Here is a 24248-nt window from a genome sequence, read left to right as displayed (position 1 = left end):
CACGTTACAAGAGACAATTTGGTTTTGGCAAAACATCATCCATCCCACTTATTAATGTTGTTAACATAAATTTTATTAATTTTCTACCCTTTTTTATGTAAAATATATACATTTGAGTCTTATATCTACATAAGAAATCCCAACAGCTCAGAAATATATACTGAGTTTTTGTATTTTTACATATTTCATTCATTCAACAAATATTTACTGAAAACTGACTCTGGGCCAACTATTCTTCCAAGTGCTCTGTTCTTAAGTAACACAATGTAATAAAAACCACTGGGGGCAAAACTCAGGCAGGTCCAAAGGAATTTTCGTCCAGAATTTCTTTCTGGGGCGCCTGGGTAGCTCAGTGGGTTAAAGCCTCTCTGCCTTCGGCTCAGGTCATGGTCCCAGGGTCCTGGGATTGAGCCCCACATCGAGCTCTCTGCTCAGCAGGGAGCCTGCTTCCCTTCCTCTCTCTCTCTCCGCCTGCCTCTCTGCCTACTTGTGATCTGTCAAATAAATTTTTAAAAAATTTTTTTTTTCTTTAGTATCTTATTCAAACGTTATGAACCTTACTCTACTCTCTGCAGGTAAGATCTGCTTCTTCTCCAGCTGCTCCTCGGGGCTAAACCCGCTTGTCTTGACCTCTCCTCGCCTGTCTTCCCCCAGAGATGCAGAAGGACATCCGCCCCCAGCATTTCAACACAGCCACTCTCCGTCTGCTACCACCACGGCTAAAATGACACAGGCTCTGATGACAGGTGCATGCTCATTGGGACTTCAGTATCCGTTTACCTAACCTCATACTACTCAGTGAAACAGACGGGTTATAGTTAACCCAACTGCTACAAGATCATCACACTTAGTTTGAAATCTGGTTCCATACACTGTATTCAAAAATCAAATGGCATCCCTCTTAAAACCTGGCTCTCTGTGGTGCTGTTCGTATCTGCACTTTCCTACCTGTGCCTGAACCAGGAGAGCCCCCGCCTGGACTCTGAGAATCACCTGGGACCATTCAAACCATTATCAATGGCCAAAGCTACACAAAACAAAGGCCAATCTCAGGGTTAACTAACCTTCTGAGTCATCAAGGCCAAACACCTCACTCACCTTCACAACACTAATACTTTTCGGTTTAGCTTGCGTGGTGGAAATCTGCAGAGTGCTAAATGATTATCCCCCCCAAAATGTGGGTCTTTCAAAATGAGAACATATAAATGCACTAGAAAAACCAATCATTGAAAAGAATCACAACCCTTGAAACTATGACTCTGTAAGGTATACCAAGGAAAAAACACAAAAAAACACTCAAGAATCTATGCCTACACACACACACACACACACACAATGACTAAAGAAATTTTGAAAAAGGCAGAAGTATTCAGGCATTAAAAAGGCAAAGTCTCTCCCTATAAAAAACATTTCACTTAGGAGTTCTTTCCTTCCGGTTCTTTGGCACGACTTAGACTGTACCAGTGGAGAGATACACGTGCTCTACACAGACAGGTTTCCCATTAAAAAAAGATGCATTTAATATGAAAATCTCTGAAGCTATCACCAACTGAAAACTTTTGATGCAACTTTCTTTACGATCAGTACAAACTAGAATTCTCATTTGTTTACTTCCTCCAGAGAAACTTTATATTAGAGGAAAAACAAAGAGCACTAACAGTTCAAAAACAGCCGCACACAGAAGTGACTGGAACACTGAAGCAGAACATTTTCGCTATAAAGGCTTGTCGGTGTGGTTTCAGCTCGGCTTCGGAAGAACGCCGTCTGAAATCCAGATCCAGTGACTGCGGGGGGATGCAGTAGCTGTATTTTAAGTCAAACAGCTAATTAATGGCTAAACAAAAGAATTTCAGTCTGGACAACATACATGGAGTACTAATATGTATAATTATGAATAGTCATTTGTGCAATCAGAAAGTTGCATTAGCATAATTATTTCTGGCTCTGGGCCTTAAAAATATTAACTTAAAATGCAGAAACCTTCTAACAGTTCACCTAATGAAGACGTGAATGCCAGACTGATTATGGAGTAAGAGCTGGTTCTTCAACAATTCTGCTCTGTTTAATACGTTCTTTCTCTCCTGCCCTGGATATAAAAATCAAGCCTAACCCTCAAGTTACACACAGGTTCAAAATTTCTACTTTTAATATTTTTTCATTATCCAGAGCCTACACATTAATATTCATTAAGAACAAAACTACTTCCCTAAGAAATGAGTGTTAACTTTTTTATCCTCTAAGTTGGCTCCACATGGACCACAGGGCCCAACTCGGGGGCTTGGATCACAGCCCCGAGATCAACACCTGAGCTGGGGTCAAGAGTCAGATGTTTAACCGACTGAGCCATCCCAGCACCCTGAAATGAGTACTACCTTTAAAAAATACTTCACGCAGAAACCTAGGTGGCTCAGTTGGTTAAGTGACTGCCTTTGGCTCAGGTCATGATCCCGGAGTCCCAGGATGGAGTCCCGCATCTACCCTGCATCCGGCTCCCTGCTCGGCTCCGCTCCCTCTGACCCTTCCCTTCTCCTGCTTTCTCTCTCTCTCTCCCTCTCTTTCTCTCATTCTCTCAAATAAATAAATCAAATCTTAAAAACAAAAACACACAATGCAAAACTATATTAAGTTTATGTACAATATAATACTTGAAGATGTAAATAAATAAAGAAGCCAAACAATTCTATACAGCAAAAGGATCAGAAGTCACTAAACAGCTGTGAGATCTTGAGAAAGTCTATTTGAATTGTTCTTTGGGACAGAACTGGAGAGGGAATGGGCTCCGAAATTAAGCTGCATGTTAGACTCCTGAGTCCAGCACTCCTGGGCACATAACTGAACATCTCTGTGGCTCAGATCTCATGGCTGATACCGTACGGATAACCACAGAGTCTGCCTCACAGGATGAATTCCAGGAGTAAACTTAAGTATTCGCATCAAGGACCCTCCCGCGCCTCACCCACAGCGCATGCTCAGTCCATGCTGGCTGCCGTCACTACTGCCACCACCACCATCACCCCTCCTTTACGCTGTGTGTGGCTGAGAAAGCCTTATTCAAAGTGATTGGTTTCTAGACACAACATTTATTTTGCAATTGCAAGTAACATTCAGGAAGTGCAGGAGATTTTATCTATTCCAATGCGTTAAGAAAGGTCCTAGGAGCTTAGCTGGGCCCTAAGACCTCCTTATCTTCTGGTAGCCTTCCTTTTTAGTGACTTTCAGCTTCACCAAACATTTGCTTATGAACCCACGATACTAATCCTATGTTAACTCCTTTTAATCCAAAATTAAATGACAGAATGGATTTGCCAAGCACACTAATGTGGTTGAGTTGTGGGTCTTTGATTAAAAGCTAAGAAAACATAACAACTGAACGAATGTTCCTAAGAGTTAGTAAGCAACATACAAGAAATTAAGCTTAGAGAGAAACTGGCCCTAACAAGTATGCTATCTTGACCAAATGAGTTAACTACTTTTTACCACTGTACCTTCATCAGTACAAGAGTAAAAGAGTAAAAATATGGCCTATCTTGTAACATTATTTTAAGGTTCACAAGTAATTACACACAGTGCCCAGCCACCAGCACAGACAACAGGGGCTCAATAAATGGCAACATGCGATGGACACAATCTCACTGTCCCTCTCAACAAAGATACAGTAGCACCAAGCCACAGCCCTCCCTCCCAACCAGCGGGAAGCGGCCCTTCCTAATGGCAGTATGACTAAACTCAACTCCGTGAGCAGTTCCACAGACCTCACGGACAGCTCTGACTAAGCATGACTCTGCCATAAACAGGACCAAAAGCCCCAGTGAGAGACAAGCCGCCTCCAGGTGTAGCGGCAGCATGCAGGACGGCCGGCGGCAGAACAGGGGAGAATGCCAATTCCCAGCTAGACGGAGGAAGGAAGTGCTTTAACAGAAGCACTGACTGTTTTGTTCCCGTTATCCAAGCCAGTCTTAAAAAATGTTTTTAAAAAGGACCAGTTACCATCACCACGTAACACTCTGCAGAATTAAGGACTCCTAAGACTTCGGCTGTCACTCCAAGAGTCCCCTATTTTTCCTTAAGCCAAAAATAAACAAGAAAGAAAGGCAATGTCCTCTACATTGAAATGAAATATGGGCCAGCCTTTAAATTCAGTTCTCTCCTAAGAATTTTTGTCAGTGTTGAGCTGACAAATTACTGAGAGAACAACAGGTCCAAGGGAAAAGGGTGTGAGAGCCTTGACCCCTGCCAGCTGAGCCACCCATCCTGCCTCCAGCCACCCTTGGGAACACACTTTGTTCAGTGGCGTTTCCAGCAGCAGTGGTAACTTGCACAAAACAATCCACATGTCTCAGACCCCCTTTTTTTGGTTCGCCAGTCAGAGAGGTGGCCACAGTTTCCTGTCTGGACAAAGACTGTCGCAACACTGTGACCTAAATTAGCAGCTCCAAGGAGCTATGAGGGCTGGGGTCCTAGAAGAAAATACGGAACAACCCCGTATTTTCCTTTTAAGCTCATCCTCCATAAAAATTCTTTATTAGGTGTTTTATAATGTATCTGAACTATGAGTAAAGGGGAACATATCAATAACCAGAGACAAATAAGTGAGAGGTGAAGTCCTGTGCAAGGATCTGAACCATCTACCGACCAGCTTCAGGTTCTACGACTCCAGCTCCAGAAGACCCTAAAGACCACGAATTTTAATTAAGCGCCTGCTGTTTTCAAATATAATTTCAAGTCATAATTAAAAATAAATTGCCAATTTCACATAAAACATAATATTGAAAAAATATATACCAATTACATACTTTGCTTCATTTCTAAATAAACTGGAGCTAACATACAATAGGAAGGCAGCAGAGCCATGTTTCAGGGAATACTAAGAAACACACTGAGTTTTTAAATAATTCATGACCTAGTTATGACCTACTGAATGGCTCCCAAACCATACTATTTTGCTGACAGAGTAATGATCTATGATTAAAACTAATTGTCAGCATATTTACTTTGTTTTCATGTTTAAAATAGTTAATCAATGACTGATTAAAACAAAAGGCCTCTAAACTACCTAATGTTTGTCAAGGTAGAAGTATTCTGTCTAAGGGGGAAATATAATTAATGCAAATAATCCAAATATACATACTTTAAAAAGACTGTAAAATCAGTTGAGACAAGGTATCAAAGCTATGAGGGTCTACTAAGTATTTAAATCTGTAAACTAGGATTAAGTAGACAGACTCTCACCCATATAACCTCTTAAAATTCAAAACAAAAGCACTCTAGGTCAAGAAGTTAGAACAGAATAATCTTTAAAAGGTAAGGATAAGTAAGGAGCACTACTGTCTTCTTGTGTCTTTTAACAAAACTGTGGGCCCAATACGGGGGGCAGGGGGAGGGTATTTAACTTAATTTGGAAGCGAAAGTTCAACCAGCAACACAAACTGACTTAGATCAACTTCGGAAAACCAGTAATCACAGCCGTCTGAACTAAAGGAACAGAATTCCCAGATCGATGGACACATACCCAGTTCTCATCACCACACTAAATGGGTATTACCCTATGTGGAAATATTCAGATTTCAAAATTAAGATGATGACAAGCAATTCACCCTTAATATGAAGACTCCCAGGCTAAGACTTACCAAAAACAAGAAACATCATCCAAAAAGATACTTTCATTCATTCTACTTTACCAATCTTTTAATCAGATGCCAAATACACAATCTGTCATACAGCCTCCATTCCTAATTTAAAAACTCCTATCATTAAGGTAAACTCATAAACACTCCATGCAAACTCTTTTCATCAGAGAGGACTGACAGCTGTTTTGCTAATAAGAAGCCTGCCCTTCCCAGTTCTACAGAAACTTCATACTGTCAAGACACTGCATGTCTTGTGGAACACTGGGGCTGTCTCTTTATTAATTCATGACAACAGAAAAACTAGTGTTTAGCTGAGATGCAGGCAGAGTTAACCACCAAATGCAAGACGCTAAAATGCAAGAAAACACAGTACAGTAACTCATGCTACCTTAGTAAGTAAGCGTGCACATTTTATATTTTTCAACGCAAGCCAAGCAGATTAGAGGTAGTTCAAGAAACGGAGGTTTCTGTTAAATCCAGATTAATATTTTCTCATTTACAATCCCCTAGTTCAGTATTCTTATTTTAAAACTAGTAAAAGGTAGTATACTATGCCAAATGACCTAACAACTTTGCCCTTAAAATAATTATACCCCTAAAAATAGAAATTTATCTACCTCATTAGTGTTCCAACGGTGCCTCTCTTTGGGTAAACTTGAACATTTCGGCAGACATTCAAGCAGCTTTTTCGGTAAAAAGATTTTTACATGACTACTATTGCTGTTCCCATGATCATCTATAAAGAAGAAAACAATAGATTCAGAGAAAATAATAGAGGAAAATCTCCTTTTAAGTATACTGGCAAGGTCAGAAACAGCAGCTTAAGTCTGGTCACTGTGAGACCAAGACACCATTCCTCTCGGTTAGCAATGCTCATTTACACACTGATCAGATCAGGGGCAGCAGGATCTGGTTAAGAGGCTCTAAAATAAGATTGAGCTTTTTTGCTCCATGACAAGCGAGTGGACAGGGAATATCCCAGCAGCTGCCCATAACCAGAACATTACTCTTAAAGGTTCTCCCACCAGGTTTCCATGAAGTACATCCAAATTGCAAAAGGATTTAACCTCACAAAACCCAGAACTCTTCTATCAACCAGCTGAAAAAGTTTTAAGTTTTTTAGGGAAGAGGAATTATAATAAAATATGACTATTTTATTCATAAGCTAATACTACTTCATCCCTAAGAATACAAATGAGACTTATCCTTTCAAAACCAAATTACAAATTTTATAAATATAAGGAATTTACACCTACAGGTAGTTACCTAGGTAAATACAGAGGCTGGTCCTTCTAGTCTAAACCTAAAAACATACCATGTTAATTAACTTGATTTACATATACATATCTATTTAAGTAGTACCTTTCATCAAAATGTAACTCTCCTAAATTAGTGACAGCAAACAAAGTTCATTACTTTCAGACAAGATGGTATGTCTGACTGCCTGATAATCAGTCTCCCGGATACCTTCTAGAAGAGACCATTCCTTTATGTATTATTTCATTCATTCATTCATTTACAGGTCATTTCTTAGTTCATTCCCATAACAAAGTCCCTTTGCCTTGCTCAAAATTTCTTGCCAGTTTTGGCACACTTAGGTCAAACTTTTAAATTACACAGTCCAATTTTTTTTTTTTTGTAATGCTAAATGGAAGCCCCAATATCCAAAGAGTGCAATGCATAACGAGGTACTAGGAGCAACAAATTAAAACAATAAAGACTGAATTTGCTCTAGAAAATCATAGTTAAAATAACTTATTCTGACATTAAGAGGTATAATAAAAACACTGAACTCCAAATCAAGAATTCAAGATTCTGACCCAGTTCTGCAACTTTCTAATTGTGTGACCTTGGGTAAGTTACTTAATAGTCTCGGTTTTCTAAATCAGGGAGAATTAAGTAATCTCCAATTCTCCTCCAAGTATAAATCCCTTTGAAATTTACTGCCATTCAATAAATTTAAATGCCTTACGATTAAAGAACCTTACATAGGCATACAGGAATTAGTTAATAATATTAAAAGTTAAATACAACAATATATCTTTCCAGTCACTTACTGTAATTTTGTTTGGCATAGCCTATTTTTTGAACATGTGAAAAACATAAAAGAATAAAAAATTTTCTACAATCACAACAAAATCTTCTCCAAACATTTTTCATCTGATTAACACATCTCTTCTCAAGGGAAAGACCTTAAAAGAAAAATACTGTGCACAGAAATAAAGTCTGAAAAAATTTACTACATAATATGGAAATATTTTAAAGGGAGGAACTTAAGAGAATTGTAGCATACTAAATCTTTTTTTGGTCCATGAACTACACAACCAATTGAATTATAATGCCCAATCTTCTATTTCTAGAGGCAGTATAAAAACTTGAAAAACTTAAAAACTGCTTAAAATTTTAACAGCAAAATAAAACTAAACTTTTTAAAAATCTTGTTATGAAACCAGAAAACAAAGTGTTCAACTAAGAGAATGTTCATAGAAAGTTCTGTATTAATTACCCTCTATAAAACCAATGTGATATTATGTGCTTATGCACGCTCCCTGCACCTCATCCTCCCCAGGGAGGCACCGTGGGCCATAAAACTTTAAAGCACAGAATACCAAAACGCATGAGCCAATACCTCCCTTCTCTCTTCCTTTAAAGAGGTTTTATTCCCATTTTTTAAAAATCTCCTATGATGTGTACAATTCTGAAAGTAGAGGTGAAATTCTAAAATCTATACTCGATTCAAACAGTCACCATTTACAGGATGCCTTTTACAAAAACAGTATTACACGGGTGCTCAATCAATGGGCTTTCTCTGAACTGTACGGGACCAGTCATATCTCCGAGAAAACTACTATTTAAAGTATAATTTTGAATGATGAACAGAAGATTAAACACTGATGAACAGAAGATTAAACCCCAGCTTCTATTTTTGTTTGTGATCGCAACCTGATGTTAAGTATCTACTCTTGTAAGCCTCCTTGAGGGACCCAGCTGTCCTGTGGCTATAAAATACGCACGTGTGTGTACCCCTACGTGTGTGTACATACGTGTACATACACCTAGACTTGCATGCTCCCGCCTGTGTAGAGACACATGTGCACGTGCGCTTGTGTGCATGCGCACGGATCGCGAGAAAAAGAGACTCTCTTCTCCACGGCACAACTAGCTGCCACAGAAAAGTCTTCTGTCTTCCACTCTGATACCAAATCAGGCAGCGGAGAATTGGCCCAAAGGCTTTTTTCAAGAGGAAAAGGAGTGTCTGTGTAAGCACGGTCTCCATCGTGACTCCAAATACAGCACTTCATAGGGATGTGCAGTCATGGCTTCAAAAGGAAGAGGAGTGGGCGCCTGGGTGGCTCAGTGCGTTAAGCTGCTGCCTTCGGCTCAGGTCATGATCTCAGGGTCCTGGGATCGAGTCCCGCATCGGGCTCTCTGCTCAGCAGGGAGCCTGCTTCCCTCTCTCTCTCTCTCTCTCTCTCTGCCTGCCTCTCCATCTACTTGTGATTTCTCTCTGTCAAATAAATAAATAAAATCTTTAAAAAAAAAAAAAAAAAAAGGAAGAGGAGTACGACAGGCCAATGGGTTACCCTGAATCAGTTTTTAAACTGTGCTATTTCCAGAATTTTAGGTTCATGCTGAATATAAACTGGATGATTTTTAGAAATATAACAATGGGTAAATTTTCCCACTATGCATTATGAAGATGGCAATTTTTATACTGGGGAAAGAAGATTAGAAACTCAAACAGGAAGAATCTTAAACTCATATTTTCCAAATTTCATTTTTTCCAGTTACAATGTGATGGAAGAGTAATTCTGCTTTTCATACTGGAAAAGAACTGCTCGCTTGGCCATACTGCACAAGCTTGTGTTTTTTAATTAAAAGCTGCTTTTTAATGTTTTTGGAAAAACTATAAATGATACAGTAATTAAATCATTGGGCCAGTTTTTAAAAGTTTGTCTCAGTACTAAGGCTATTAACAGTATCTTGAGTTAACAGTGAAAGTAAGGTATATACCAGTTTCAACTGCGTTTAAGCATTTAATCCAAATAGTTAACCTTTGACACTGCAACACGGAAGTGTCAACCAAAGGCAGGAAAACATTTCATTATCATTATCTAGCAAAATATGCATGTATGATATATGACTTTGCAAAATAGTTTTCTAACCTACTTCACAGTAAAAATAACTAGTGAAGCTCCTGAAGCTGACAGATGATGCAGCCGGCTGACAGCTCTGATTCTACAGAATAAACCATCCTTTCCAGACAACCTTTAAATATTCTCCAAACAATAATTTTAAAGGCATCGTACAATTCAATTAAAACTCTCTAAAATATGCAAAAATGCTCTTTCACTTAATTAGGCAAAAGGTAGAATTCTTGTTTTCATGTTTTACTTCAAAAAAACAAAACTCACATTACCAAATCCTTTATCTATATCAAAAAAGATATATAGAACTCTCTCCTTCGAACACCCTTATCGACTCCTGTTAGGGAAATGTTAACTATATTAACTCTAACCTGGAAATGATAATATCCATTTTATTTTGATTCATAATTAATAAAAATTAAACAATTTGGTTCCATGAATAATTATGAACACTGTTATTCAATCAAGTCAATTATGATTAATCTGTCAACCTCTGGACCAAACTGTTCAAAATAAGTTGGTATAACGGTGTATCCAACTGCTGAATCTTATTGGGAATATATTTGATCAACAACTTGGAATGGTAAAATTAAAAGGAAGCTCTACAATTTTTCTGTTCAGCTCTAATTATTATGTGCTTAGATTTAATTAGTAGGATAGGAACTGATTCAGGAAAACATAAGCACATATTGTTATATTCAAGTCAGCACAGCGTTCACAGCAGCAAATACAGCCGTCACTAACCTAAGACCTTCAAATCACTATGCATCCAAAATAAATATTAATTAAGCAACAATGTGCTTAATTATGTACCAAGCATCAGTATGATAACTCTCTAAAAGAAATTCTCCAAAATGAATTACTCAATTGTAATTATCCAAAAGACTTTTGAAGTTCAAAAAAACCCAAAAAACAATAGTTTGGGGTTTTTTTTGGTGTTTTGTTTGTTGTTGTTGTTGTTTTCATAGAAAACATAACTAGTTTTCACTATTTAACAACCCCTTTCCCTCTTCTTAGAGTGCGTGATCATCAAATCTCACCCTGCCTTTTTTTAGGTGGCCCAGGTTTACCCGCTCTCCCTGTCAACCATACCACCAAATCTCTGGTCTGAGTTTAGGTCAACTTCTAATTCAGGTTCAATAAACTTTATCATTATTTCACTATTTAACAGGAATTTACATTTTCAATTTTAAAATACGCAAGCAGAGGCAGAAAAAGTGGGAGCACAGAAGTTGTGCAATCGATAGCTTCAATTTAGGTTCCGGGGCATCCTCTGGTGCTTCATTCCATTCAATTTCAATTTGAGCTGCACGTGATCAAGTAAATTTATTTTCTACTATTTATTAGGAAGTAAACATTTGCAGGACTCTACATCAGGCATCCAGAAAAGATTTTACATTGCATTCTCTCACTTAATTTTCACAATTATCCATTAGGGCATAATTATCCCCATTTTACAGATGAAGAACCTGAGGTTCAAATTCCCTTGCCCAGGAGCCAAGCGAGTGACTCAAATGGGATTCAAATGTGATCTGTTGCTTTTCCCACAATACCACACGGCTCCTACTCGAAGTCACTGGAATTAGATACTAGAATTATAGAACTATTGTATTAGTATCTAGCATTTGCAGAGTGCTTTGAATTTCCCATGTGATTAAATGCTTTGCCTTTTTGAACCCTCCCAGAAACTTTACAAAGGGAGTATTATTTTGCTACCCCCAGAAGGATTAAGTAACTCATCTAAGATCACACAGAAAGTTAAAGGCAGAATGCAGGTCCCCTAAGGCCCAGCCACAGGCTAGTTCCACTGCACTATCATGATGGAGTTACTCTTACTGCCAAGCCCACCCCTTCCTGTAAGTCAAAAGCTTTTCGAGTCCTACCTTCTAGAGGAGGCACGGTGTTGAGAACACAGTAGGTGCTAGTTCCGCAGAATACACTTTGGGAAACGCTCTAAGGAAACAGAAAATAAAATGTAAAACTAATCTTTGAAAAAGATATATACTGGCTCTTCTGTGATATTCCTACCGAAGGTACAAAACCTGAATCTAATCATGAAGAAACATCAGACAAATCCAAATTAAGGAACATCCCACAAAATGACCAGCCTGTAATCTTCAAGAGTGTCAAGGTCCTGAGAGTCAAAAAGGACTGATAACTCCTCTGTATTAAAGGAGTATGAGGAGACAACAGAGTGTGACCCAGAGTCCAACTGGACCTTTCTCTACAAAGGTCACCGTGGGGTGGGGTCATCTGGCCAGCTGCAGGAGCAGGTGAGGATCAGAGGGTAGACATGCCTCCGTGTTAGTTTCCTGATTTTGATCACTACAGTGGTTACAGAGGAGAATGCCTTCACCTCTGGTTTGCAGGAAATACATAAGCAAGCCTGTGAGGACATATACCAGCAACTTATGCACACAAGGTTCAGGGGGCAAAGAGCTCTTCTCGCTACACCTGCAATTTTTCTGAAGGCTTCAGAGTGTTTCACAATATAGGTGTATAGAAAAAAGATACGTGCTGGTGAACACATATCATGTGCAGAATTTTTTAATAAGGACCATATGTGCTGTAAATACAGGAAATGTTTGCTAAGAACCAATGCCATATCTAGTCAGTTTCAACAGCATCGCTAACCATTTCCCAACAGTGCGCCCAACCCCCAGCTCATTCCAAAGGACTTAACGGGTGCCAACTAACAGTACGGCGGTGCAGTAAGTCAAGGAGGAAGTTGGAAGACCAGGTCTCTGCTCTCAGGCTGCTTCATGTAAATAAAATTAAACTTTTCATGTAAAAATCTACACAACAGTGAATTTTAAAAAAGCAAAACAAATTCTGTGAGTCTTGCCAGTCAATTATTTTGGTCCTAAAAATATCCTTCTTCAGGTGCAGTATTAAAACAATTTTTAGATTATTCATCCTGCATTACAAACCACATACATGCAGACTTAGGAAACCAGGGACAGTTTAGAAGTTCAACCACCACCCTTCGCATTTTATATTTAAAACAGGAAAGGCTCAGTTCTCTCACTAGCAATCCTTGGAAAAGTAAACTGACCCCTCCATATGACCTCATCAGAAAGGGGCAGCACCGGCGCCTCTCCTGCCTCACAGGGTCATGTGGAGGATCGCAGGGCATGATGTGCGCAAAGTGCTTGAAATTCAAAACCGCAACACGAATACGAAGTGCCACTGTTTCCGTGCTTAGTAAGAATAATCCTTACCAGTGTTAACATTTCCTAACAACTGAGGGTTCCCTGAATTTTTTGCGCCAAAGAGAGTATGAAATCTTGAAATCTGACTAAACTTGACCTCTACGAATTTTTAATCTTCCTCTCCTTACATCCACGATCAAGCAAGCGCTTCACCGGACTACGTCTTTCTCCACAATGTGACTTCTAGCTATCAGGATAACCATCAGCTCCCTAATTATTTACTGTTTCTGTAAAATTCTTGTTCAAGGGCTTTTAATGTCTCTTTGTTTGATTTAATCAACAGTGGTACTTACTGACTAGCAACCTGTGGTAACATCTGAGCCTAAGAATTCTCCCTATAAACTAAGGACTAAGTTTAGTCCTTAACCTAGAATTCATGAAGCCTTTGGAAAATCAACATTCATCTCTTCCCGTGACTGTGTGTGTGGAATTACAGGACATTATAAAGAGTGGCTTTGGGACGCCTGGGTGGCTCAGTTGGTTAAGCGGCTGCCTTCGGCTCAGGTCATGATCCCAGCGTCCTGGGATCGAGTCCCACATTGGGCTCCTTGCTTGGCGGGGAGCCTGCTTCTCCCTCTGCCTCTGCCTGCCACTCTGTCTGCCTGTGCTTGCTCTCGCTTCTCTCTCTATGACAAATAAATAAATAAAATCTTAAAAAAAAAAAAAAAAATCAATGATCCTTATGGGGCGCCTGGGTGGCTCAGTGGATTAAGCCGCTGCCTTCGGCTCGGGTCATGATCTCAGTGTCCTGGGATCGAGCCCCGCATCGGGCTCTTTGCTCAGCGGGAGCCTGCTTCCTCCTCTCTCTCTGCCTGACTCTCCACCTACTTGTGATCTTTCTCTCTGTCAAATAAATTAATAAAATCTTTAAAAAAAAAAAAAAAAAAAAAAAAAGAGTGGCTTTGGCTGATGGAAAGCCGACAGCAGCCTGACTTCGAGTAACATCTGTAAGAGCCGCCAGCAACAGCCTTCTAACCACAGAATTCAACATCTCATCTTAATGTCCTTTTGGAATTGAAACTTGAAATTTTATGGTGTTGAAAAGGATGTGCTACATTCAAGGCTTAACATTTTCTGGCTTCCTATTACCCAAGAAAAGACAGTATAAGTTTACCACTTAACAAGACATCCTAACAACGGTCTTAACGTCAAAAGATTTAGAAATGACTAACATACAGTGGGACACACTAATGAACGGCTTCATAAAAAAGGACTTTTACACTAAACTTTAAAGTTTGACAATAGGTAAATGAGCAGTAAAACATACCAAATATCAAATCAGAAGAATTAAATGCTAAAAAAAGAAAAAGTAACAGAAATAACACAATCAACCATGACTTCTCTTCAACACTGGCATAATAAAGTCTTAATTTAACCAGAAAAGAAACTCACTCACATAAACTGAGAGTGAAAGCAAGTCATTCTATCCTCAAAAACCCCAGGTTCTCAAGGGAAAAAGGCTAAAACACAAGAAAACTCCCATGAGCAAAGGCTATCTTATATTGAAGACCCACAGGCCAGACTCTGGGACCCCAAAGTCCCTCAGATCGCTTTCCAAAACCTGTTCAACACAAAACCAAGCCAGAGGTGGCTCTGGGTCAGAGGAGCACCCATCTGAGGGTCTGCAGAGTGGAGCCTCTATCCCAGTCCCACTAACTGCTGAGGTCTGAAGCAAACAGCTGGCCTCTCTGCCCCCAGGACAACACTCTAAGTGCAAGTTCAAGGGCAGACAGATCTGGGTCCAAGACCACCCTCAGCTTCACGTCTTCATGCCGCCCTTCCTGGCTGACTCTTGAGGTCAACCGTCCTTCGGGAGCCTTCCAATGACAGGTCACCCTGCTGGTGCCATCTAAGCAGCCCGCAGTTCCCTCTGTGTCACAACTCCTTCTACCTGTCCTAGAGATATTAAAGGGGCACCTACTGTGTGCCAGACACTGTCCCAGGAGCTGCGACCTAGCAGCGAACAAGACAAAGAGCAGGCCCTGTTCTCACGGTGTACCTGCCAGTGGGTGAAGTGAGTGGTTAAGCAGGGTAAATGCTGTGGATATACAATGGGTGATGCATGATGATGAGCAGTCAGGTGGGGAAAACATCTCTGAATGTTTACCCATGCGGAGTAAAAGGCCTCCTTGACCGAAGCATCAAGAAAGCTGGCTTCTCTCACCAACCAGATAAGCAGCTCCCAGCTCGGCTGCGAGTCAGTCATCCAGGGAGGTTTTCTGAATGCTGATGCAAGCTGCAAGCCTGACCAGCTAAGTCAGACTGTGTGGGGCTGGGACCCAGGCATCAGTAGTTTTGAAATGTTTCCAAGTGATCCCCAGATGTATCCAAAGACGGGAACCACTAAAATAAACAGCTGTGTGACTCTGGGCAACTACTTTAACCAGTTTCTTCAAGAGTAAAATGGGACGCTGACCTTCAACAGAGACTCTCCAACTTCTATGTGCATGAGGGTCACCTGAGGACCTTATTAAAAACGCAGGTTCTGATTCACAGGTCTGAGCGTGGCCCTGCCTGTGCCTCTAAGAGGCCCTGGGTGATGCCCATGCCATGATGCAGGGCCATACCCTGTGTATCAGGAACTGGAAGTTTTTCTAAAAGATCAAGAATTCACTTAAAAAGATCCTTCCAGTTGTAACATTCCTCCATAATTCCAAGAACTCCTAACAGACTAAAAAAGCACATTTGTCTGTTAACACAAAATATAATACAAAACTATACTAGAAAATTCAAGCAAAATAATTAAAAGAAACTACAGGGATGGTTACTCAATTAACAAAGTGTCCAGCATCTCTAGAAGTGCCCAAGAGGGGAGAAACAGCAGCTCTATTAAATATATTCCCTGCCTTCAAAATGTACTCTACCGAGTTGCCAGCAGACAGTACTATAAAAGTGTAATGAAGAAACAATACATGATTTATTAAAGGCTAAAAGGAGCAGATGATAGCAGTACAGAAACTCCATAACTGTGTACCTAGCACACTCTCTGGAGGTGCGGGCGCCCTTCAGCAGCCCAGGTCAGGGGGTGACACAGAGTTTTGGGATGCTGGAATAAATGAAACAAAATGCTACATAATAAGAAGTGATTAGAGGCTTTTGAACAGAGAAGCTGCATGATGAAAACTGTATTTACAGTTCTTTGAAATAAGGACTCTGAATGTTTAAGTCTCCGTAGAGTCCCTTTAAAGCCAAGTGAGGCCCCACACAGCTCATTAAATCAAAGACAGAGGGAGGCCACACTGAACCGTAAGAACTTGTATCAGTAGAAATGATACACTAAAAAACTTTTGCCAGATATTTTATCCTGACTTCAACTGATTCTTGAAATTCACTGGTCGTTGCATATAACACGACCTATAAACAGTCAAAATTGAAGCAGAGTCCGAAATATTTAGCACTTGACTACACTCACCAGTGTTGACTAGATTAGTCAGGAAGGCTATTCAGAGCAAACTGTATCATGGCTCAAATACCATAAATATTTACTTCTTGCCGGTGTGTAGTCCAAAACAGGTGTTCAAGATCAGCAGAGGGCTCCCTTCCAAGTAGCAGCTCTGGGAGCCGGCACCCTCCTCGGGTCACCAGGCTCTTCTGCCTCAGCAGGGGCAGACTGTACACAGGGCACACACCATGCCTGGAGGGTTTTCCAGGCCAGGCCTAAAGTGGCACACTTCTCTGCTCCCGCGCCATTGGCTAACATTTGGCCACATGGCCACGCCTAATTGCAAGAGAGGCTGGGAAATGTGGTCTGGCTACATGCCCAGGAAGAGGAGATGGATTTCTTGATCAGCTAGCAGCCTCTCGCACAATGCATTTGCGTGGGGGGTTTTTTAATTACAGAAGAAATCACTCCTTTCAGAAATGCCTTCTGTTAACCTACAACTCCACCTTTAATCCCTCAGGCTATTCAGCAGCTAAAACCAATCTACTAGTTTTTCTTGTCTGGTAAGTATTTTTCTAACATACTCAAAATAAGACTATCTCAAAGACATCCTTAAAGGGATGTCTGGCTTTTGGTCCCAGGATCTCTAGTACTTAATACTTAATGTCTGGCACACAAAGGAAGCTCAAATGATGGTTGACTTCCCAGACGAACGACATTCCCAGAAGCTCATGGAAGAGCGAAAGAGTGGCCCCATGTCTTACCATGGTGATGGTGGGATACAGGACAGCCACTCTCTCTCCCACCCCTAATGCTGCCTGGAACTGCCATCCATCCTCTAGTCCCCTAACAATCAAGCGATAAGCGACTTCAACCCCTTCAGAAAGAACTAAGGGTTAAAAATACTCAACAGGGTTCACAGACACCAAGAGAGCGGATACTGAAACGTTTCTGGCAAGAGAACCAGCCTGCCAAACAAGGAGCACAAGGTCTGGCAAAGGCCCTGCTCTGGAGACAGTCCATAAAATCGGGCTAATGATCTCTGAGACTGTACCCCTAAACACAAGTGACTTTATCCTTTTTAAAGGTTAGTGGGGGGAAAAAAGTAGACAGCGCAAGACAAAAATATTTTGTGCTCACATATTACCTCTTTTCAAGAAAATTAAAATATACCATAGGTGCTACTATAATAACCCTTACAACATTCCTGTGGGACAAAGACGAAATTAAAGTATGTACTCAAGTTAAAAGGAAAGCCATCTGATAGGTGGCTGACTCCCTACTACCAGGGCCGGCTCAATAAAAAAGTGAAGCCCTAACCTCTGAGGTAATTGGGGCAGAAACCATTTTAGGCTCTCAAATTGAGTTCAACACCTAGAATTGAGTTCAAAAGCAAACAACTAGCTAAAACAGACCACAAAACAGCTGAAGTTCTAAGAAGCTTACCCAGGAACTAATAATACAATATATCAAGCCTGATTTATGACCTGAGAAATCACATTAATTGATTCGCTATTACCAGAGATTCATGTAAAGCGTATTTAAAGTGATTTCAGAATGAAAAAAAAATTATTCTTTCTAGATGTGAATCACAGTATCATTAGAATTTTCATAAATTTAATTTGGCTAGGAAGCCAGTATACTCAATATTCTGAAAATAATCAAAGAGCACTTATTAAATGTCCACAGTTGTACAAACAGATTCTAATAGAACATACTCAGAAAAAAACTATATAAAATTTAAAATTACACTGTTTTAGCAGCACTTATCATCACTAGCACTAATGATAATTTTTTTACCTCCTCTAAGACAGAGCACTATAAAATACCAACAAAATCAGCCCAATAAACAAGGCATTTGATATTACGTACGAGAAACATAAAATCCTGTTTTGGCCCCAGCAGGTAGCAGAGCAGACAGGATGCCTATTCTAGAAAAGGAGACACCACAGCATGGCTACAGACACTTGCCAAGGCCACTGGCTACAAAGGAGCAGAGCAGGAACCTGGAGCAGGTCTTCCCACACACTCCTGTGTTGTCTCCTCGAGAACAAAGGCTTTCTCCCTAAGGACCCAGTAAGGCTTCTCCACGAGGAGGCAGTGCAGAAGTTTGGGCAGAGAAAGTACACAAGGCACACTGACAGAAAAGCTAAAGCGAACGCAGACACTGAGGGATGGATACCCCAGCATATCGAGTACCTAAGCCGGGCATTCAGCATCCCAAAGACTACCGAGGAAATGCACTGCAGGACCCCACAGGCCTAGATGTTGATCCAGTGGAAAGATTTTGTACCACACCCCCTTAAGTATTTTTGGTCCATGAACTACAAACCACCCATCACCCATCACCACTTGCTACTGCCCAAAAACTAAAACCTCATCAAAACTAAAGGGGAGAACGACACTGTTTCTCATAACAGAACAATGAGGCGTATGCCAAGAAAATGGCAGCCGCACTCCCCCAAATGGAACTCAGCTATGTGGGAACCTCACCTAATCCGCACACAGCCAGAGCTAGGAAGGAAGCCAAGACACACTCTGAGGCCAAAAGAGTTTTTTACAAAGTCCACGCACAAAAGCTCCTACACCTCATTGTGAGGAAAGCTCTCTGATCCGTATTCCTAGCTTGATTACTATTAAACTACTCACAGTTCTAATAAGCTTAATTATCAGGTTGCCAAGCCCTGAGAAGATCAGAAACAACAAATGAGAAGGGGGAAAGGATACCTAGAAATTGACAGATCGTTAGAAGCAAAAGAGGGACAAGGGACAGCAAGGACAGATTTTTCACAAACAATAAAAACTGGATACAAGGGCTTGAAAGGTACAGCAGTTTGGGGTCATTTATCACAAAAGCAAACACTACTCTACAGGCCCTAAAAATAGCACAGTATTAAATAAAGCCCAGTTCAATAACTTAGGTACAACATAACAAACCATGTTAACAAGCAAAATGTACATTAAAGTCCGCACATCCTACTGAACCTGGGGCTGGGGGAGAAGGCACAGTTTAACAGCTTTGTCTGCACACCACTCTACATCCAATAAAACACTTCCATGTGAGTTACCTCACTAACATCCTATGGCAAGCAAGGCAGATGCCACCGCTGACCAAGAATCTGGTGGTAAATTATCCAATTTTAGCAAGGCAGGAGGGTTTATCGGTGGCAATTATAACTCAGTCTGTTAATCTGTCTAACAGGAAAGAGCTCTTCAAGAGGCACCTACACACCTTGTTAAGGGACAGAGAGAGGACAGGGAAGGTCTCCTGCGAAATGTCACCAACAACTGTATCCGAACACTCACCTGGACCTCCACCTCCAAAACTTCCCATCCTGCCATTTGCATCCTACAGGCCTCTTTCTGAAGAACAGCCCTATGCCTTCTCGTGCCATTGTCCCTCCGCACTGTGGTGGACAAATTCTATGGTGGACCCTCCATGACCCTGTCTCTTGATGTTAAACATTTAACACTCACCCTTGTGTAACCCCTACCCTTGAGTGTGCAGCTGAACTAGTGACCTCCTCCCGCCCCACAGGTCAGGGCACAGGTGACAGGATATCACTTCCGTGATCAGGCAGCACAGACAGTGCCTTCTGTCTGGCTAGCAGACTCCCTCCCTTGCTGGCTCTGAGAAGCAAGCTGCCACAGCCGGAGAGGGCCATGGGGCCGGGAACAGAGGCCTTCAGTGTAACTGCCCACAGAAAAGGGAATCCTTCAAACCGTGTGGACTTGGAATTCCGAGTTTCCTCCCACAGTCGAGCCTTCAGATGAGACCACAGCCCTGGCCAAACCCCTTGGCTGCAGGCTGCGAGGCAGGAGACGTAGCAGAGCCCTAACTGAACTTAGGATCCACTGGATCATAGAATAAGGGTGCCCTGTTCTATGCCACTAGTACGTGGCAACCATGATAGCAGCAACAGATAATGTGTACCTCTGTGGTCCACCAGGTCCCAGGGACCGCTCTTCTCAGCTCAGACTTCATCTCTCGTGTCACTCTCGTGTTCATCAACACTCCACATTTATCACCACAGCCTCTGAAGGGATTATCTGCCGCCCCATCTCCTTCTCATTCTTTCACCTCACTACCAAACTGACAAAATCGGTAACTTTTTCTAGTCGTCTTTCTGCCCAAACTCTCTACAGCATCACAACCTATAACCTCCTTCCAAACCTCTGCATGTATGTTCTTCTTATTCTATTACCTCTGACCTTTCTCTCTCAGGGGCCACTGGTCCTCTCCCCTCTGGTGGCACATTTCTTCTCCTACATCCCTTCTTCTCCCACGACAATTTCACTCACTACTATGTCTTCCGATTCTTTTGAACTGATTCATTCATTCAACCAAATGGCACTGCTCTTGGGCAAAGAGATGTAACAATGAGCAAGACAAAGCAGGTCTCTACTTTCACGGAGCTTATACGCTCTACCAGAGACTATGCCAGCGTATCTCTACTTGCCCCTCCAGGTCTACCACCTGCCCTGTGCCAAGGAGGCTACTCCATCACCAGGGCCCCCTTCCCCTCTGAGAGTTCAATAATGAAGAAAAAAATGCAATGCAATTTTGGACCCACATTTGAAATGTCATATTGTTTAGGTATTGCATCTAAAAGATTACCGATACATTTGTATCCAGTCTCCCAAAACACGTCCTCCTGGACTGCCTATCTTGGCTAGTGACCTTCCCTAACCTCAGCTGTGGAGGCTCAAAAGCTGGGAGTCCCGTTCAACTATTCTCATCCTTTAAGGCCCACAAGACTCTGTCTCTCACAAACACAGATAGTTCAGTCACACTTAATCTTTTCTGCTACGGACACTCTTGCCGGAAGCTACTTTCTCCCAGAGCCAGCCCTTCTTCTTCTTCATTCATTCACTCATTCAACCAACAGACATTTACTAAACCCATTCCATGTGCCAGGTACTGCAGTCTCTGCCTAAAGATGCCTAATGGAGGGAGAAAGAGAAATAAAGGAGCAACTTCAATACAAACTCAAACGTGCTTACATGAGAAAACCGCAGTGCTGCGGGTGCACACAGGAATGGCACGCAGTCCCATGTGAAAAGAGAGGGACGCTCAAAGGCGCTTCTTGGACAAGCTCCCTGAAGCTGAAACCCAGAGCACGAGGAAAGCCGGCAGAGCGGAGCACATGTCTGAGTTTGTGTACATGTATGCTGGAGGAAGGTACAGCTTCTCAGTCCAGACAGTGGCAATGTCCAAGTACAAAAGAGAAAACATTATGCCCCCACCAATCAGAATCTACAAAAACGTCACATGGCCGGAGACTGGCCAGGAAGCTGGAGACGTAAGCAGGAGGCCCTTCTTAGCAACTTAAAGGAGAACTGACTTTATCCAGTCAATCCCACTCTACTGTTAAAGGGAAAAACAAAACAAAAACAAAACAAAACTCTCAAAGCCTCTCCCAGAGCAGACAAAATAAAAACCAGACTCTGCAGTCTGACTCTCCAACCCCCTACACCCTGACCCCTCCCTACTTTTCCAGGCTCATCTACCCACATACACACAGCATTCCAGCCGCCCCTTGTACTCTCCTGGCTCTGTGCCTTTTTGTTTCACTCCCTCTGCTCGGAATTTCTCCTCCAACTACCATGTTTGCCTGTCAGTGATGCCAGGTCAAATTCTACCTCCTTCAAGAAGTCTTCCCGGCTCCCCCCAGTGCCTGATGACAGCATTCTGTATGACTTGCCTTGAATCAGTCACATCCATACCTGCTCCTCTGCAGACCAGAAGCTTCTGGAGTATGTATGAACTGAAGTGAATCCCAATTCCAAAGACTAGGAAAAATGTTCAGGAAAATATTCACTTTACTAGTCCTGCATTCCTAAGTAATCAACGATGGAAAAATGACCCCCCAAAAATTATTATTTTTGGATTCTATAAATACAATCAATCAAAAGCCTAAATTTAAATTTTCATTTAAGTATTTCTAAATAAAAATGGTTATGCACTCCCTCAAAGGATTAAAAAACGTTACATAAATAAGCTCAGAAGGGTTAAGTTACTTGCGCATTACAGGGCACTTAAGGGGCAGAGTCAAGTCTCCACATGCTCTTTCTCAAAAGCTATATATTTAAAAAAAAAAAAAAAAAAAGAATATAACCAGCTCATCCGATTACCAGAAACTTATTTTCCTCATTCTTCCCTCAATTAATTCCCATTTTCCTCCAGAGCTCAGCTCAAGAAGACTCCCCCAATCCTGCGGGTCAGTCAAATCCCTTTATGATACACTCGCCTTCACAGCAGAGTTCTTCATGGCACGCCACACCTTTACTGTCAGTTTCCCAGCCAGGTCCATGAAGACAGAAGCCGTGTGTGTCCTCTGTGCCTGGCAACTTTTTTTTTTTTTTTTTTAAGATTTTATTTATTTATTTGACAGACATAGATCACCAGTAGGCAGAGCGGGGGCGGGGCGGGGGGTGGGGGGGGCAGGCTCCCTGCTGAGCAAACAGCCCAATTTGGGGGGTGAGGGGCTCAATCCCAGGATCCTGAGATCATGACCTTAGCCAAAGGCAGATGATTAACCCACTGAGCCACCCAGGCAGGCACCCCATGGCACTTTATTTTTACTTGTTAAGTAACCAAACGGATGTAGGAGAATTAACAATAACTGATGGTCACAAGGCCCCCACAGGACTTCGAGACCCTAAACTATCTTCTGACAGACGTGACAATAACAATTACATAAATTTTAATATCACAATCTCATTGTAATATGCTCTAACTCTTGAGTAACTAAATATTCGTATCTGGGATCTGTTAATTCTCTATTAATCATGCGTGTTACGCAGAATACCACATCTTTTTCAAATCATGCAAGGTATCAGCAAACTTTCACACCGAAAAAACACAAACCCAAGCCAACTACAGCTTAAACGAATAGCTAATTGTTCTCCTGGAACCTGAAGAGTCCAATTCCAGCCTAACAGTGAATTACAATGTTTCCACCAAGACGGCCTACTATATTAATAAATTAAAACAATATTCTTTTTAAGGTAAGATGCTCTGCTGCTTGAGTTACCAGCAGTTCCCAAAGCAAACAGCAGAGCTGGATTCATAAAAAGGATTTGAACTCCCCAAGTTGACCCACAGATTTAACATAATCCCTATTGATATCAAAACTGCTTTTTTGCAGAAACTGACAAGCCAATCCTAATATTCACATGGCAATTCAAGAGAACCAGAATAGCCAAAACAATCTTGAAAGAGAACAGGGTTGGGGGACCGACACTCCCCAATTTCAAAATGTAATTACAAACTTAACCGTAACTTAACCAGTAATCAAGACAGTGTGGTACTGGCATGAGAATGGACATACATATCAATGGATCAGAATCAAGACTCCCAACTGAAATCCATATGCTTCTGGCACACTGGTGTGTGACAAGAATACCTAGAAACTGCAGCAGGGAAAGTATGGTCTTTTCAACAAATGAGGCTGGGACAACTGGATATCCACATGCAAAAGAATGAAGTTGGAAGCCTTCCTAACCTCACAAAATGACAAAAATTAACTCAAAATGAATCGCAGACCTAAATGTAAGAGGTAAAACTATAAATCTCAGAAAACACAGGTATAAATCTTTATGACCTTCAGTTAGGCAACAGTTTCTTACTTATGACACCAAAGGCCCAAGCAACAGAAGAAAAACCAGATCCACTGAACTTGAAACTGAAAAATTTTCGTGCTTCAAAGGACACTATCACAAAAGTCAAAGAACAATCCACAGAGTGGGAGAAAATATCAGCACATTGCACATCTGGTAAGGGACTGATATCCAGAATATACAAAGAACAGCTACAACCCAAAAGCCAAACGACAAAGAACTCAAGTCATAAGTGGATAAAGGACTTGAACAAACG

General features: G+C 41.3%; 1 protein-coding gene across 17 annotated transcripts in view; it reads right to left on the bottom strand.

Annotated features, from left to right (window-relative positions):
• The window catches only part of CAMTA1 (calmodulin binding transcription activator 1), an 815661-nt gene that overhangs the window by 775599 nt on the left and 15814 nt on the right, over nucleotides 1–24248 (bottom strand). For 16 of the 17 annotated variants that reach the window (XR_009345329.1, XR_009345330.1, XR_009345332.1 and 13 more), the window contains 2 exons: nucleotides 11659–11728; nucleotides 6245–6363 (listed from right to left, as the gene is read on the bottom strand). Coding sequence is in view for 9 of the 17 variants with exons in the window: in XM_059137385.1 (XP_058993368.1) it covers nucleotides 6245–6363; nucleotides 11659–11728 (189 nt within the window). In the remaining 8 variants the exon portion in view is untranslated. The remainder of the gene's footprint in view (nucleotides 1–6244; nucleotides 6364–11658; nucleotides 11729–24248) is intronic. The other variant, XR_009345336.1, reaches the window with a different exon arrangement.

The sequence above is a fragment of the Mustela lutreola genome, chromosome 10 (assembly GCF_030435805.1).
Source record: "Mustela lutreola isolate mMusLut2 chromosome 10, mMusLut2.pri, whole genome shotgun sequence".
Lineage (NCBI taxonomy): Eukaryota > Metazoa > Chordata > Mammalia > Carnivora > Mustelidae > Mustela > Mustela lutreola.
Note: the sequence above shows the minus strand (reverse complement) of the source record. Positions and strands in the feature narration are given on the sequence as shown.